The sequence below is a fragment of the Abramis brama genome (assembly GCF_963993115.1).
Source record: "Abramis brama genome assembly, chromosome: 6".
NCBI classification, from domain to species: Eukaryota; Metazoa; Chordata; class Actinopteri; order Cypriniformes; family Leuciscidae; genus Abramis; species Abramis brama.
The window spans coordinates 39130053-39147888 of record NC_139968.1 but is presented as its reverse complement, the minus strand read 5'-3'; the positions used below and the strand labels follow the sequence as shown (position 1 = coordinate 39147888).

The 17836-nt window shown below is 35.6% G+C and overlaps 2 protein-coding genes across 2 annotated transcripts in view; both read right to left on the bottom strand.

Annotated features, from left to right (window-relative positions):
- Window positions 1-17836, bottom strand: part of LOC311084281 (uncharacterized protein) — a 112603-nt gene that overhangs the window by 91075 nt on the left and 3692 nt on the right. The gene's annotated exons all lie outside the window — the stretch shown is intronic.
- On the bottom strand, window positions 1254-10790 carry LOC311084284 (coxsackievirus and adenovirus receptor homolog). Its single transcript, XM_084116219.1, has 4 exons — window positions 10687-10790; window positions 9105-9271; window positions 8792-9005; window positions 1254-2614 (listed from the first exon to the last, which is right to left on the bottom strand). The coding sequence occupies exons 1-4, from the start codon at window positions 10724-10726 to the stop codon at window positions 2463-2465; spliced, it is 573 nt and encodes a 190-aa protein (XP_083972345.1). The 5' UTR covers window positions 10727-10790; the 3' UTR covers window positions 1254-2462.

The window sequence follows — 17836 nt, the reverse complement described above, 5'->3', positions numbered from 1 at the left end:
CACTGGGAACATTTAAGAGTGATATTGATTGAATATGTATGTCGGCCTTAAAAAATGACACAAATAATGCTTAATTTCACCTTAAAAGTTGGTATTTTGCATATATATATATATATATATATATATATATATACATAAAAAAGGCAGTGAGCCTCCATTATATCTTTGCTCTGACCCTTGACTATCGATCTAGAAACTTAATTTCCTCATCTTGATTGACAAAAAAACTAGGGGAAAATGGTCCAACGACTGAGCAAGATAGGCAATTTGGCGGCCATTTTGATATGCAAATTAGAAGGTAAAAAACTCAAAATTTCGCTTGGGTACCATTTTTTTTTTGGACTCAGCACCCTTGAAATATGTAAGGTAGGCCGGTTCCCGACTTGTACCCATAAATGCTCCTCACTTCTTATAGAAGGCCATTTTTCTGAAATCCGTCTAGTCTATTAGCCTCCAGCGCTCCGTTTAGCAACAGGTCTACGATCTGACTGCGACACAGTTTTCTTACTATTCATATTTTTATACCTAACCGACTTAACATCAATAAAGAGACTTTATAACTAAGTAAGAATCATTAGTGGATTATCTCTTTGGGAATCATGTTGACGCCCTGAATCCAGTAGTTCCGCCTTTCGAGACATTAGTTAAATGATCGGAAGTTGAATTTCCTCCCGTGGGATTTACCAGCTTTCAATCTCATCCACCTACAAACGTTTTGACATGATGCATTGAGTTACTATGGGTCTTAAACCATAGATGCGGCTGCTTTAACTGTTCCAGTGTTATTTATTTAGTGATTTTATAAGCATAATATTCATTACTTTTTTTTTTTTTGCTATATTGAAACTGTGAGTAATTTTTTACAACATAAGCTATACTTTGTATACAGTGTTGTTAGTGTCCACTTTTTTGAATAAATCAATAATAATAATAATGATAATAGTAATGATTGCATGAATATTTAAATCTGGTGCATTTCGTAGGTAGTTTAAGAATAAGTCCAAAAATATACTGTAAGGGAAAACCAATGTTTTTATGATTAAAACGCCCCTTACAGTTATGACAATATGACAATATTTTTGGTAAGTTTATAATGTAATACATTTCTCATAAAGCTAATAATTGTTATTACATTATGAGCTCAAGATTTTATTACATTTTGAGAAAATTATTACAATATGAGCATTGTATTACAATAATAATGTAATACTTATTACATTATGTGCAGATTCTACATTAGTGCGGTTATTACATTATGAATTGTTACAATGTGCAAACCAATGAAACGTAAAATAAGAAACTGTGTAACTGGCAAAGAAATATAAAATGGATGGAAATTAAATGAAATATTGATGAAAATTCTAGTTTTGTCCACCAGACCCATCATACACAATACAGTCACTTTGGAGAAAAGCATCTAAAATTAATACATGTAAATCACTATTATAGATTAAAACTCACAATATGTATGACATCTGATGGATGTTTTTTTTATTCAATGCCACAAGATAACACAATCATATTATTTACATTAGATGACAGAAAGAGAGAGAAAAATACATAAAGCACATCAAATGCACACATTTCTATCATGAATATGAATATCATTAATGCAGATTTCTAAATATTTCCAGGACAGTCTTATTGTAGACTAATAGATTTACAGTACAAAATAAAACAGATTCAAAATAACTGGCCAAATTCAGTGTTATCTGCTGTTATTGATCATCATTGACCAGAAGAACAGCGGCTGGTTATCGCTCTGTTACTGCATGTTGATGTGATTTTGCAGGACAATGTGGGACACGTGTGAGAGAGATACATTTACTAATATTATACTATGTAAATATTGAAAAAATACGTCAAGCAGTCTTTATCCTTTTTTTTTCTTTAGACCAAACCTGTACTGCTGAGATTCATACTGAAGGTTGGTGGTTTGGTTAATGGCTTATAACTATTTTAGTGAAATCATTATGGAGAAAAAAAAAAAAAAAAAAAACTGCTTAATGCTTTAAATGTGTTTTCATTCAACCGTCATTCAATCTGAGTCTGAATTCATTCTTATTATGACTCCCCTTCAGTTATAATATAAGCATATTTATGATCATAGCTGTATATCAGTTCGGTAGGTAATATTCTGTTAAACTCTACAGTGATTTATTGGTGTGACAAATATTTTTACATTTGTATTTGTGGAGTTGCTGCATATACATTTATGAAAGGAAATTAAAATGGCAACATAACATACATTAAGAAAAAAATAAAACAATGTAATAAAAAAAAATAAAAAAATTGAAATGGGATGCATTAAAGAATAAAATGAAATGTTCAAGAATATTCACAGTTTTAGCCTCAGATGGAGAGAATAGGAAAGCAAAGCTTTGTTTTACCATCACTAAACAATTAGACCACACATATTTTTATCTTTACGATTAAAAATACAATATATGCCACAATTTTTTTTATATTTCTTCTGTTTTCTTCATTTTACCTCTTGAAGCTCTGACGTCATTGACCAGAAGAACAACAGCAAGCACAGAAGCCACGCCCATCAGCGCAGTGACGACCAATCGCAGCACAGCTTCAACTGAATCACAAAAGGGGGTGTGGACTTCTGGAGAAACAAATGATAAATTAAATTAGATTTTCAACAAGTTGACTTTATTCTTTCATGAATTTAAAATTATCTAATTTTCTGCTTCACATAAGAAATAAAAATGAAAAACAGTTTTAACAACATGAGATGACAGAAGCTCATTCATCATGTCTGGCATCTTAAAGGGATACTCCACTTTTTTTTGAAATAGGCTCATTTTACAACTCCCCCAGAGTTAAACAGTTGAGTTTTACCGTTTTCGAATCCATTCAGCCGATCTCCGGGTCTGGCGGTACCACTTTTAGCATAGCTTAGCATAGATCATTGAATCGGACAAGACCATTAGCATCTCTCTCAAAAAAATGACCAAAGAGTTTAGATATTTTTCCTATTTAAAACTTGACTCTTCTGTAGTTACATTGTGTACTAAGACAGACGGAAAATTAAAAGTTGCGATTTTTCTAGGCTGATATGGCTAGGAACTGTAGTCTCATTCCACGCCTACCGGTTAGAGAGCAGTTAAACAACAAAGCTAAGCTACTAGTGAGTCTCCGTGAAGAGTCTGCCCAGGATTTCGAGATCGCCCAAAATGTCCGGGATTCGGCTTTTGTGTTCTACAGTCGCAATTCATCATGTTTACTGTGGCGAGCAGAACGAGGCTGAGGGCCGCGGGAGAACAGCGCGAGGCTGGTGGTGTGATTACTGAGACGCAGCGGTCTCGTATCTCTCACGGAGGAGCGGGAATTTTCTTAGCAATGTTAAAACGCACATCAACCGATCACTTGTTTAGCGTTCAGGTAAACACTACATTCAGATTCACCAATCGGAATGAATTCAGTTAGATTGAAACAAAAGCTGTGCATGTAAACAATGAATGGCGATTGCAGAAAGCTAAAGCCGAATCCCGAACATTTTGGACGATCTCGGCGGCCGGACATGTCCGGGAAAAAGAGGATGGTAACCCCTAATACTCAGCTTTCTCCTACTACTCAGCTTTCTCCACAGAACAAGAGCCTGCTAGCTTAGCTTCCAATAAAAGACGGCTGACTGTGTGTACATTCTGTGAGTGAGATCCCACCCTCTATGGGCGGGCTGAAAACACATGCAGAACAGCTCCTCCTACTGGCTGTAGTCTCTCGCCTCTGGCCAAAAAATCCTCCGATGGCGCAAAAGGACGATTGTTGCGTCATCGGAGGATTTTTTCCAGACAAAAAATACATAAATCTCTCGTCTCAGGGGGACATGAGTGAGGAAAGCATGGTAATTTTGAAAATACTACAGGTTTTCTACTAATACAAAGCTTAATGCTAAATCCTGAAGTATCCCTTTAAATGTCGGTCTTGTTTGAACTTATTTTTTCGTCTAGGCTCAAAGCCACTCACAAGGAACTGTTTTTCTTCGCGGAAGCTTTGCGTTTAATAAGCTAATTTAATATTTCAACAATTCTGCAATTCTGCTTTTAAAAGACGTCTAATAGCGTCCAAACACAGCCCTGACGTCTAAACCATCGCCCAAGAATAGACTAGTCATCTTGGGCGATGGTTTAGACGTCTATTAAACTTTCACTGACAGCCCAAATTTTGCCTTGTTTCAGACATCAGGGCTGTTTTAGACGCTGTTAGACGTCTTCTAAAAGCAGAATTGCTTGCTGGGTATTTATTATGTGGCAAGTAGTCGAGTCCTGATCACTCTGTCGGAGTCTGTTTTGCTAAAACATTCTCCATAAGCATCTCTCTGAAGTGTCCAGCAGATCTGTGTGTGTGTGTGTGTGTGTGTGTGTGTGTGTGTGTACTCGTCTACCTGAGTGGGGACCTTGGTGTCATTACACACTCACCAACAGGGAACCGCTGAGCCAAGTGGGGACATTTGTCAAGTCCCCTGTTGGTCATGCTTTAAAACATGTTAAAATCAGCTAAAACACGCTCTGGTGAATTTTTTACATTTTTGACCAAGTGGGGACCTACACGTGTGTGTGTGTGTGTGTGTGTGTGTTTAAGTCCATACTCAGCAGCGCTCCTGTAAGCTGGAGCAGGAACTGCAATGGCCCATTAACACACGTCGTTCATAGTTCTCTATTGTTTGAATGGCTTGCTGTCCTAGAGAGGCTCTGAGACTGTAGAGCTGCTTAGTTCAGGAACTTTCAGTAACACTTTATAATAACTCCACGATATTAATCATTAGTTAAGCATTAGTAAACAGTTAATTCATTTATAAAGCATTAATAGACATTAATAAGCAGTTTATAAATACAGCTATAAATGCTTTATTCTTGTTTTAAAAGCATATCTATAATGTGTTTAATAATTGTATTTTCATACTTTATTAATGATAAATTTATCATTTGTAAATGAAATATAGCATTATTTACAAACCAGTTGTTTAGGAGTTGTCAGTGGTTCATAAGATCACTTAGAATGTGTAAGTAAATGATTAATAAACTATTTCAATGTACATTCATACATCTTATTATTCAGACATATAGTAATAGTTACTTAGTGTGTTAATAAATGGTTTATTAACATGTATTTCTACTGTAATTCAGGGTTAATTCAGGTAGTTATAAAGCATTTAGTAGTGGTCAGTTTGTGAGCTCATCTAAAGTGAGGACTAGTTATGCCTTGTAAAGCGTTTATAAAGGAGATTTAAAGGCTCAGTTAAATATTTGTATTTAATATATAATAATATTTAATAAAATAATTTTTTGAGGAAAGACCATTTAAACCTGTTTTTCATTCAACGCGGGTAAAAAATACAGACGGCGGCAACAGTTCAAAAGCATATCATTCATGAAAATAATTCATAATATTATTTTTCTTATTTAACGCTCTCTCTTCATAGATACTTTCTATGCTTGGTTATGCAGTCCCTAACAATTTACTTGCCATTGTTATGTGCCATTGCACACACACACCAGGGTTCGTACACTTTTTCCAAGGTCAAATTCAAGCACTTTTCAAGCACTTTCCAGGTCCATTTTAAAGCTTTTTCCAGCACCTTACACTACCGTAAATTACATACTAATACATAGTTAAAATTATTATTTAGTGTTTTTATCACATCAAAAGAGATAAACAGCCAAATGTTTCATAATAGCAGAGGGCTGCACGATATTGAAGAAAAATTAGATATGCGATAACTCATTAAATAATGTGATATTCAATATGCGATACGATAATGCTTAAAGTGTGTCAAATTAACTTAAATTATCTTTAAAATGATATAACCTACACATACGTGTTTCACATTCTTTTTGTGATAAGAAAATATCCCTACAACTTCATGACAGTGAACATCAGTGTTTTACTGTAGCATAAGAAGTGTTATTTTAACATCACTGGGGTTTAGGGGTTCAGGTTATCCTACATTAGGTTTATTTAACAACAGAAACTGATTAATCAAATGTAAAAATAAACACTGCTTAGTTTTCACTGCATGAATTAAATATACTGATTCTTATTAAAGCTACAAAAGTTAGCCTATTCAGCCAAAAGCAGTGAGTGATTTTCTTTGTCTTTTGTTCATGACCCCAGTTATTGCAAGCCATTGCGATATGCAAGCAATTATGCATATTGTAATATAAACATTTGCAATATTTCGATATATTGTGCAGCCCTAATATTTAAGCCAATCACAAGTTGTATTCTTCAAAATGTATCACTAAGTATATAGCTATATGAATAATATACTTTTCATTATATTAATGTCCAAATATTGCTTACCAGATAATGTGATTTATAGGCTGTAAAAACTGAATTAATTTCAAATATGAAGACTTGAAGATTTGAACAGAAATATTTGACAGGCCTTCCCGTTTTGGGACACATTCTTGATATAGACAAGGTTTGAACAATATCTGAGTGCACAGGCACCTGCCTGATAAATGTATTTCATTGCCAAGATGTCTTGGGCCAAGACACAACGTTAGCTAATACGTTTACTGGAATAGAGCAGTGTAAATACTGCATAGGGCCATCCTAACCCTTACAGTAACAGTATACTACTTATGACACTGACTGATTTCAGTTCAGCAATCAGCGACTGTTGTTATGCACTGGGCTAACGTTTGCAGGTTAATTTGCACGTTACAGTTCTGTAATTTTGGCAATGTTCACTGCATATTCCACAAATGAACGTGACATAACGGACATGCAATACTTACATTACATTATCACACCAAGTACTCTCAGTCACTAATGGCCCTTTAGGACGCGGACCGCGCTGCGCTATGAAATGAAACCGATATATTTCAATGGCTTGCGCCGCGCGACTCGGACCAAAGCGGAGCTCAGCGAGCTCGCGTGCATGCCGCGGTCAAAGTTTAAAATAGTTCAACTGTTGCCGCTGCGTGGCCAATAAAAACGGTGCATCCAAACAACCGCGGATATCAAAATGAAAACTCCGCCTACTTTTGCTCTGGCCAGCGTAACGCAAATCAATCTGTATATCAATCTGTATCTGATTCTGAAGGGCTACATTTTTTTCTCCATTTAATAAAGAACTATTTCGTCAGAAAGATATTTCTTGTAAAAGAAATACAGTTACAAATTCAAGCATTTTCAAGCATTTTATCTAAAATTCAAGCACTTTTCAAACCTTGAAAACACAACATCAAAATTCAAGCACTTTCAAGGATTTCAAGCACCCGTACGAACCCTGACACACACACACACACACACACACACACACACACACACACATACATGTATATATAACTAACAGAGCACTATCGCTCTACACTGGCCAAGAGGGGACTCTCTGACCGATGTCTACCTATCCAACGGGACTCCCATCAAGGTTATTGTAGTCTGGCATTTTTAAATTAGTTTTTATTTTAATATTTTCAAATTTCCAATAAATTTCAGTTTAGTTTTAGTTAGTTTCATTAATGGTTTTGTTATTTTTAGTTTTTATTTTGTGAACACATTTCTATTTAGTTTTTATATATTTAGTTTCAGTTTTAGCTTTAGTATTAGTTTAGCAGTTAACAACACTTCCAGTTAAAGACAATTAATTTCAGCAAAGTTTAATGTTTGCAGTTTACAGTTAACTCTTGTGAAAACCTCTTAATAATAAAAAGTTTGAGGATGAACAAAGAACCAAACATATGCAACTATGATAACTACAAATTACTCATTCATACTCATTCATATTAAAAATGAAATCTTGTTAAACATGGTGGATAAGAAAAGGGGGAAAAAAAATTATGATTATTCTTTAAGGTTATTTCTATGATTAATCCTTTCAAAAATTATTCTTGTATTGATACATTTATGCTTTTTGTCTATTGCATTGTTTAAAATCATATACTCATAGTTATACTCATATTCAAATGTTCTATTCAGACCAGACATTAATTAACAAAATAAAGTAACGCAGTGGAATGGAAAAAAGTGATTGTCCGGTAGGCTACAGGATGAGAGCTTCTTAATTACGAATACGATTATTTAATTTTTCTAAATATTATTTTATTTCAGTTAGTTTTTCAGTAAGTGTCGTTAGTTTCGTTTAGTTTTAGTTTTTCATTTTTGTTGAAATTTCTATTTTATTTCAGTTTACGAAAATGTTTTTTGACCAATAGTTTTAGTTTTTAGTCTTTAGATTCATTTTTCGTTTACGAAAAAAACCTTGACTCCCATAGCCTGCAATGGAACTGTGTGTGTGTGTGTGTGTGCATTTAAGTTCAGTAATTTCACTTAAATGGCAATGAAAATCACCTATTAATTATCATTTAAGTGAAATTACTTAACTTAAATATACAAGCTTGATAAAAATGACCATTCTAGAAGAAATTTTCAGATGGCACTTTTGCATCTGAACTCTCTCTCTCTCTCTCTCTCTCTCTCTCTCTCTCTCTCTCTCTCTCTCTCTATATATATATATATATATATATAGTTACAAAATGAAGACAGACTTTACTGCTAGTTCACTTTACTGTTCACACACACACAGTTCCATTGCAGGCGATGGGAGTCCCCTGTAGAGATCGGTCAGAGTTAAAGGTCCCCACTTGGCATGTTTTTTAAAAATAAAAAAATGCATTTTTAAAGTTATATTATGATAAAAGACCTTAAAAGAAAATTTTGTATGTCATTTTTGTTTCTTCAAAATGACCAGAAACACTAGTCCCCTCTTGGCCAATGTAGAGCGATAGTCCCCTGTTAGTAATATAGACGTGTGTGTGTGTGTGTGTCTTACCCAAGACTACGAGACTGGTCATGGCAGACGCACCGTCCTCATCATTATCCAGATTCTCAACTCCACACTCGTAAACACGCGTGTCTGCACTAGTGACTCTCAAGAGCTGCAGGTCGGCTTTTCCGCTCAGGATATCTTGTAATAGTATCGCCCTGCCTTTATATTTCGTCTGCACCTTAATTGAACCGAGACTGTTGTAAATGAGGATTTTGATCTGTGAAAAAAAAAACAGTGCGAGCGCACAGCATGAACACACATGGATATGAGCTCTAGTATCAGTGATGCTGGATGAAGCTGATGTGTGTTTCAGTACCGCTGGATCTCCCGGCACATCTGGAACTGCTGTCCACGTGATCTGGACGCTCTGACCCGCTGGCTGGGGTGTAAATCTGCAGGGTATCGTCACATTATCACCTCTGGCAATCTGATATCGTTTCTGTGGGATCGTCACAGTCATGGCCGAAGAAGCGGCTTGCACTCCTGTGAAACACACACACACTTGATGAACTATAGTGAGTTTACATTTAACACTGCACAAACATCAGACTCACACACCTCTATATAAGACAAACTATTACATATAACACACACACACGTACACATTCACTCACTCACTTACTCACACACACAGTCACACAAACACACACACACACACACAAACACACTACCCTTTTCAATGCTGAAAACTTTTTACTTCCTAATATTTTTGTGGAAACTGTGATACATTACCATTCAAAGGTTTGTGGTCATTAATTTTTGTAGTACTTCTATTCACTGATCATAAAAGTGTTAGAGACATTTATAAAAATTTTTTTTTTTTTTTTTTAAATAAATGCTGTTCTTTTGAACTTTTTGTTTCTGAAAAATAAATTCTGAAAAATAAATTCTGAAAAATAAATTCTGAAAAATAAAATGCATGACAGTTTCAACAAAAATCTGAAGCAGCAAAACTGTTTTTAACAGTGATAATAATCAAATGTTTCTTGAGCATCAAATCATCATATTAGAATGATTTCTGAAGGATCATGTGACACTGAAGACTGGAGTAATGATGCTGAAAATTCAGCTTTGATCACAGGAATAAATTACACTTCACTGTATATTCACATAGAAAACAGCTGTTTTACATTGGAATAATATTTCACTGTTTTCACTGTATTTTTTATGCAGCTTTGGTGAGCAGAAGAGACTCTTTCAGAAACATAAAAACATCTTAATTACTCCAAACCCTTTGACGTCAGTCACCAACAGCCTGAGGCTAGACAAACATGCTTGTAAAGTTATGACGAAAATGTATGTAAATTAATTAAATTTTTTACTGCTCAAATGTTGTTACTTCACATATCATGAGACTTAATGGAGTTCTCCTTTTCCGTTTTTAGCACATCGTTGTCATGTAAACGTACTCTCAGTGTGCAAAAATAAAAAGCTTTTGCGTGGAGATGTTTCATATCTGCATCTGGACATTGCTTGCATGACATATTCACATATTCATATGACAGGGACAAATTATTCATGACACTACAGAAGTTAGAGGCTTTTCTCATGGTCAGTTTTCAAAGTCTTTGGATTAATATAATCAGGGTTCTTGCAGGTTTCAGTAAGTCAAAAGACCTTTTTAATACATTTTAAGACCATAAAGATTAAGAAATTTAAGACCTACATGACACATTGCCAAAAAATATTCAAATCAAAGAATTCATTTTATTTCAATGAATTCAGTAATTGAAAAAGCATTAATTTAATTTACAGATAAAGCAATCACAATAGTAACAGTTTATCAGTCGCAGTACATAAGTACATAAGTTAATAATCTTCATTTATAAATGATGCAACTGATGTTCATTAGAGCTCCACATAAATAACACACAACTGTTAAAACAACATAAACTTACCAAACAGACAGCAACAGCACAAAGCAAATGTGTGAAACATTTTCTTCAATAGTTCAGTGTCTGATAAAGTATCAATCAAGTCTGAGAACTTGTGAGCGTCTGCAGTGAAGATGTGAAGACAAAGAGTATAGAAGCCCAAGAGGCGAAACTCTGTTGTGTTATGGGTAACACAGTCTGTAGATGGCGCTGCGGAGGCGCGTCCGCCATTATGGACTGAAAGCTGCTGAAATCGTTAGCGCCAGTCAATGGCAAAATCCATTTTAGTAGTTTATAGTTCATGTGTGCACTTGCTAGATTGCACATCTTTTTGTACCTTTCCGCCTGTAATAGGACATTCACAGATTGTTTTTGTTCTTGCCATTGAAACGTTCACTGTGTGCACTTTCACTGAAGATGTTGAAAAAACAAGTTGTTAATATTTTTGTGATATTCTATGTAAAATATTAACTGTCTTTAGAAATGTTAATTTATAATTTTATTTATTTATTTATTTTTCCAAATCATATATATGGTGATGTTCACTAATTTCAAAATCAACATTTGAATAAATATCTTATTACTTATATCTAATTACTGTGTGTCTGCCTATAGCCTATATTATTTCATGAATTTCTGTTAGTCATATAACAAGGAAAATGCATAATAGAACATAAATATTGATAGATTAAAGTTTTGCAGTAATTTTATAATTGTATCTTTGCAAACCGTAAGTGGTAGGCTAATGAAGCCGATTCGGTGGGGGACATAACCTTACTAAAAAGTACTATAGGAATCTTATAGTATTTTGGGACAAAATATTATAGTAATCTTATAGGAATACTATAGTAATTTGGGACATACTATAGAAGTACGATAAGACTACTATATACTATAGCAGCTTTAAAATATTATAGAGGTATTACAGAACATCACAGAAGTATGTTATGTTCTGTAATACCTCTATAATATCCTAGAGCCGCTATAGTATTTCTATAGTAGTCTTATAGTACTTCTATAGTAATATTTTGTCCCAAAATACTATTTTCCTAAGGGTAATTAGGCCATGCATAACCAACACATAGACGTATATTTTCTGTCATTTAACGTCATTTAACGTCGGTCATCCTCATTAATGTATTTGAAATTGTTTTCATATTTAGATATGACGGCCAGAAAAATTAAGTCATGTTAAGTTTTTGTTATGTTAAGTTTTTCAGTGCCATTGACTCCCATTATTTTTCGGCGTTTTCCTTCAGTTTTCAGTCCATAATGGCGGCCGCGCCGTCACGTCATGGGGGCAACTGTTGCTATGGAGCGTTCTATTGAGTTTCGCCTCTTGGGCTCTTCTTGGGCGTAACACATTTTCCCTCAATGAACGTTTGTGTGATATGACACTGTCTTTACACAAACTGTTTAAATGCTATTAATGGTCATTATTTGAGCAAACACTTGTGATATACAGCATGATTCACATCATGGGATCATCCAGTGATACTTGTGCATCTCTTTTTTTTTAAAGGGGCATTCCACCCATTTGAACATTGTTTTTTTATTTAAAGTGGGTCATATATGTAGTCGAAATGTAAAATAAATTTTGAATTTGGTGCCTTCGTGACCGAGGAAAGACAAAAAATAACTTCAGGACGCATTTGTATGAAAGACAACAACTCCCACAATGCACCACATTGCACAGCTCCGCAAGCCACTCCCACTAATCCAGAAAGCGCATATCTGCCTATAAGAGAAATCACTCTTCCGTCTACAAGGCTAGCTACCACCAGAGCTTGAAATTCATTTCACACAAAATGTCTAGTTAGTTGGCGAACTCATTAGTGCATTACTCCTCGTTTGTATTTCTTTCGAAAAGGTGAATTATTGCATGGTACCTGGATGTTCAGTCAGAACATATGCGGTGCGAAACTAGGATAGTTCTTAACACAAACGTCCGTGTCCTCGTCTGATTCAGAGATTTCGTCCAGGAGAAATTGTCATCGTTGAAATTCTTTGCCGCAGACGGACTCTATCTCTGTGTTCGTAGCGGTTCGTAGGTGCATAGTGAGATCACCGGCGCCACCAGTCCGCCCTAACTCGAGCCAGTACGGGCTCCTCGTCCGCGGCAGGCAGGTCTTCTGCCTCGGCTGCTCTTCGCTATAATGCGGCTTGTAAAGGTAGCCACAAACACCTGATTCAAGCATCAGACTTCCGAAATCCTCTTCCTTTATATCATATTGAGCACTCTCCTCCGCTATTGTCATAACTTTATATCTGTCTCCACAGCGCCTGTTAGCTTAGCTTCAAACAAGATGGAGGATATTGCTTTCAGTTTCAGAGAGTAAAGTCCCACCCACTGATCTGTAATAGGTCTGTAGCGTGAGCGGGTCCCGCCCCTGGGAAAGATGAGGAACGTGTCTGTAGTCTCAACAGAAATCCCCCCCTCTTACACTTCCTCCTACAATGACGCAAAATGACGATTTTTGCGTCATTGTAGGAGGAAGTGTAAGAGGTAAATAACGGATTTCTCCCATCTCAGGGGAAAATGAGAGAGTGTTGCACGACCATTCAATAGTATGACTGGGTTTCTAACAATGCAAAGCTTAATGCAAATGGGTGGAGTGTCTTGATACTGAAAGCTTGATACAAAAGCTTGATACTGATCACTATTCACTGCCATCATGGACGAGTGCGAGCGGGACATTTAAAAAAAATAAAATTTCTCTTTTGTGGTCCATAAGAAAGAAGTGCTCACAGCATTAGAACAACACATGGGTGAGTAATATATGACAAAATTTTCACTTTATGGAGAACCTTATTTCGGACAATAGATGGCGCTCTATGCTGTGGTGTGCACAATTTGTTTAAAGAAGAAAGAGTTTAAATGGTTAATTTATTTAATTTTAATTTGAGATTTAGATCTGTCTGAGGCCCCGTTTACACGTACATGGTTATTTTGAAAAACGGAGACATTTCCCTTCGTTTGCACCCTTCGTTTACACGCAAACAGAGGATTCGCCAATGAAACCGATTCTTTCTAAAAACTCCGGCCAGAGTGGAGATTTTGAAAATCTTCGTTTGCACGTTTGCATGTAAACAGAGAAAAACGGAGTTTTAGGCAGCGACGTCACGGAATGTGACCATTTTCGGGATTCTGATTGGCTAAGGTGGGCTTGAGCTTCTCGTTACACTGCCACCTACAGGTTTGGCATGCTCTTGACAGCATATACACAGGTTCGTGTGCACGATGTTATTTTTGAAAACGAAGAGGGGAGAAATGTCCGTTTATGAAAATAGCCATCCACGTGTAAACGTAGCCTGAGTGTATGCCTCTGTATGTCCTCTGCCCTGGGCATAAAGCCATGATGCCTATATATAATTCATAGATGTACATTTTCTATGTGTACAGCACTTTGGTCGTTTTTAAATGTGCTTTATATAATTAAACTGATCTGAACTGAAATCAATTCAGTAGATGCTATTCAGTTTCCATCTTAAGATGCTTTATTGGCAAGACAAATATTTTTAGATTTATATTACCAAAGCATTTGCAGCATTGCTGCGTACAATTAAAACAGTGCAAAATTAATAACCATAAAGACATAAAGAAAACTTTAACTGACAAAAATACAAAATAGACACCAGTAGAGAATAAAGTGGGGGAAAATGAAGAAATTAATCTTTTTGTACACATCGTAGGCCTATTGAACATTTTCGAGTAATGAACCATTGGAAATTGTTGGTAAGCATCAGTGATTTGCAAAGCTGAGCCAAAAAGATCTTTTTATGTGCGTGTAATAATAAACGCCATTAAACAGATCTGACTCACTCATAACGGCTGTTTATCAAAATGCATAAATCGAGTGTATTATTGGATGGTGAAGTCAATCTTGGGAAGGCTAATTCCTGGTAATGAACACTAGATGGCGCTCTAGTGCAGTATAAGCTGTTTGGATCTCACTTTATGAATAATAGTGCAGCAGATTAGTAAAAAAAATTGTTCACTTTGGTATACAAGCATGAAATTTGGCACAGATACTCTCTAAGGGCCACTATTCTGGAAAAAGGCGTTGGCCACTCAAAAATTCAATATGGCTTTGCTATTGCTTTGCTTTGCATTGCCATTCAATGTTTATTATATAAATTATTCAAACAGTGATCCAAGCATAACATTTTATACAAATACTCTCTAAAGGACATGTTAATGGAAAAATATGCTTGTCTCTCAAAAATTCAAGATGGCCGTTTTTAAAGATGGCCACCGTTCCTGTCGAATATTAATTATTTCAATTGTTCAAATGGTGATGCAAGCATAAAATTAGGCAGAAATACTCTTTAAGGAACACTCTTTTGGAAAAAGGTATGTGCCACTCAAAAATTCAGGATGGCGACCATTTTCAAGATGGCCACCATTTCTGTCAAATAGTTATAATGTCTCCTTTGACCTGTCCGGCTTAGTTAAACTTGCCAGGGATATAAAATCCCCGCCGGCATAGCACTCAGGTTCATTGGAGTACACAAGCCTCTCCATCACCGCAAGGTGCAGTCCACAGAGAGGAAGAGCCACTGTTAGAAAAAGGAAGTGGCCAGTAAAAATTCAGGATGGAAACCATTTTTCAAGATGGCTGCCATTCCTGTCCTATGTTCATTGCCACTGTTTCCAAAATAGTAATACAGAAAATATGCCACAAATACTCTGTTAAGGCCACTTTTTGGAAAAATTGGATGGCCAATAAAAAATTCAAGATTGAGACCTTTTCCAAGATGGCCGTCATTTCGGTAGTATGTACACTGATGCACACATGCATGTTAGCAAAAATACTCTAACGGCCACACTTTTAGAAAAATGCAATCGCAAAAATTCAAGATACATTTTTCAAGGTGGGTGTTGCTTTAATAGTGTACTCTGTTGGGACTGAGTTAAAAGTAATGATTGAAAAAAAAAAACATAAGTTCTATTCACATTTTGACCAGCTCAAAGGCCTTGTGGTGAGAGTGTCCAGCCTGAGATTGAGAGGTTGTGCCCTGCCGAGTCATAATAAAGACTGTTAAAAATGGCAGCCAATGCCTCCCTGCTTGGCAGTCAGCAAGTGTTGTATTGGGGGCAACATATCCAGGAAGGTGTACATATACATCACGGTCCAGAATCAGGAAACCGGCTCTCGGCCCACCGCAAGGCTACTTACTTTTTATTCACATTTGCAATTGCACAGTTCTGTGCAAGTGAAACCCAATCTAAAACATTTGCATCTTCCACGACACTCTGATTTGCAGCCACACTTGGCTAGTTGTTCACAACTTTGTGCAACTGGTGCATTTGCTGTCCAGAAGACCCCCCATTGTTCACCAAGCTTTTTCCATCCCCAGTCAGCAGGACTCTCTGTTTCTGGCTGACACTGGGTTGCTTGAGCCCATATGCAGCCCGCCTGATATGCAGCACGTTTAGTGTGTTGAAGCAGAGCTGCTCTTGTTGGAGGAACGGCTTCATATGGCCTCTGCTTTCGGGCAAACATGTCAAGTCTAGCCTCATCTACACTAACAGCTGTGCTTGATCGATCATACAGCAGGACCACAAACTTCTGAAGGATCTCCAGGTCACTATCAGTCAGAACAGGAGGGTATTGACTTAGTTTGCTGAAGATGAGAGAGGCCTCAGGGAAAATGTCCCAGGTTTGCCAGGCAGTCTTTTTGCCTTGTTGCGAAAGGCTGATACAGTATTACTTCCGCCTTTCGAGACATTAGTTAAATGATCGGAAGTTGAATTTCCTCCCGTGGGATTTACCAGCTTTCAATCTCATCCACCTCATGGAAAACGTTTTGACATGATGCATTGAGTTACTATGGGTCTTAAACCATAGATGCGGCTGCTTTAACTGTCCCAGTGTTATTTATTTAGCGATTTTATAAGCATTATTTTTTTAAGTTTTGGACTTTTTTTTTAAAGATTTTTTTTTTCTTTTGCTATATTGAAACTGTGAGTTATTGTTTACAACATAAGCTATACTTTGTATACAGTGTTGTTAGTGTACACTTTTTGTGTCGAATTAAAAAAAATATATGTAAGTAATGTACCATGATAATAATATCAACATCAATAATAATAATAATGATTGCATGAATATTTAAATCTGGTACATTTCGTAGGTAGTTTAAGAATAAGTCCAAAAATACACTGTAAGGAAAACCAAGACCAACACCCCTTACAATTATGACAATATGACAATATTTTTGGTAATCTTATAATGTAATACATTTCTCATAAAGCTAATAATTGTTATTACATTATGAGCTCAAGATTTTATTACATTTTGAGAAAATTATTACAATATGAGCATTTTATTACAATAATAATGTAATACTTATTATATCATGTGTAGATTCTACATTAGTGCGGTTATTACATTATGAATTGTTACAATGTGCAAACCAATGAAACGTAAAATAAGAAACTGTGTAACTGGCAAAGAAATATAAAATGGATGGAAATTAAATGAAATATTGATGAAAATTCTAGTTTTGTCCACCAGACCCATCATACACAATACAGTCACTTTGGAGAAAAGCATCTAAAATTAATACATGTAAATCACTATTATAGATTAAAACTCACAATATGTATGACATCTGATGGATGTTTTTTTTATTCAATGCCACAAGATAACATAATCATATTATTTACATTAGCTGCCAGAAAGAGAGAGAAAAATACATAAAGCACATCAAATGCAAACATTTCTATCATGAATATGAATATCATTAATGCAGATTTCTAAATATTTCCAGGACAGTCTTATTGTAGACTAATAGATTTACAGTACAAAATAAAACAGATTCAAAATAACTGGACAAATTCAGTGTTATCTGCTGTTATTGATCATCATTGACCAGAAGAACAGCGGCTGGTTATCGCTCTGTTACTGCATGTTGATGTGATTTTGCTGGACAATGTGGGACACGTGTGGGAGAGATACATTTACTAATATTATACTATGTAAATATTGAAAAAATACGTCAAGCAGTCTTTATCCTTTTTTTTTCTTTAGACCAAACCTGTACTGCTGTGATTCATACTGATGGTTGGTGGTTTGGTCAATGGCTTATAACTATTTTAGTGAAATCATTATGGAGAAAAAAAAATAAAAAATAAATAAACTATTTAATGCTTTAAATGTGTTTTCAT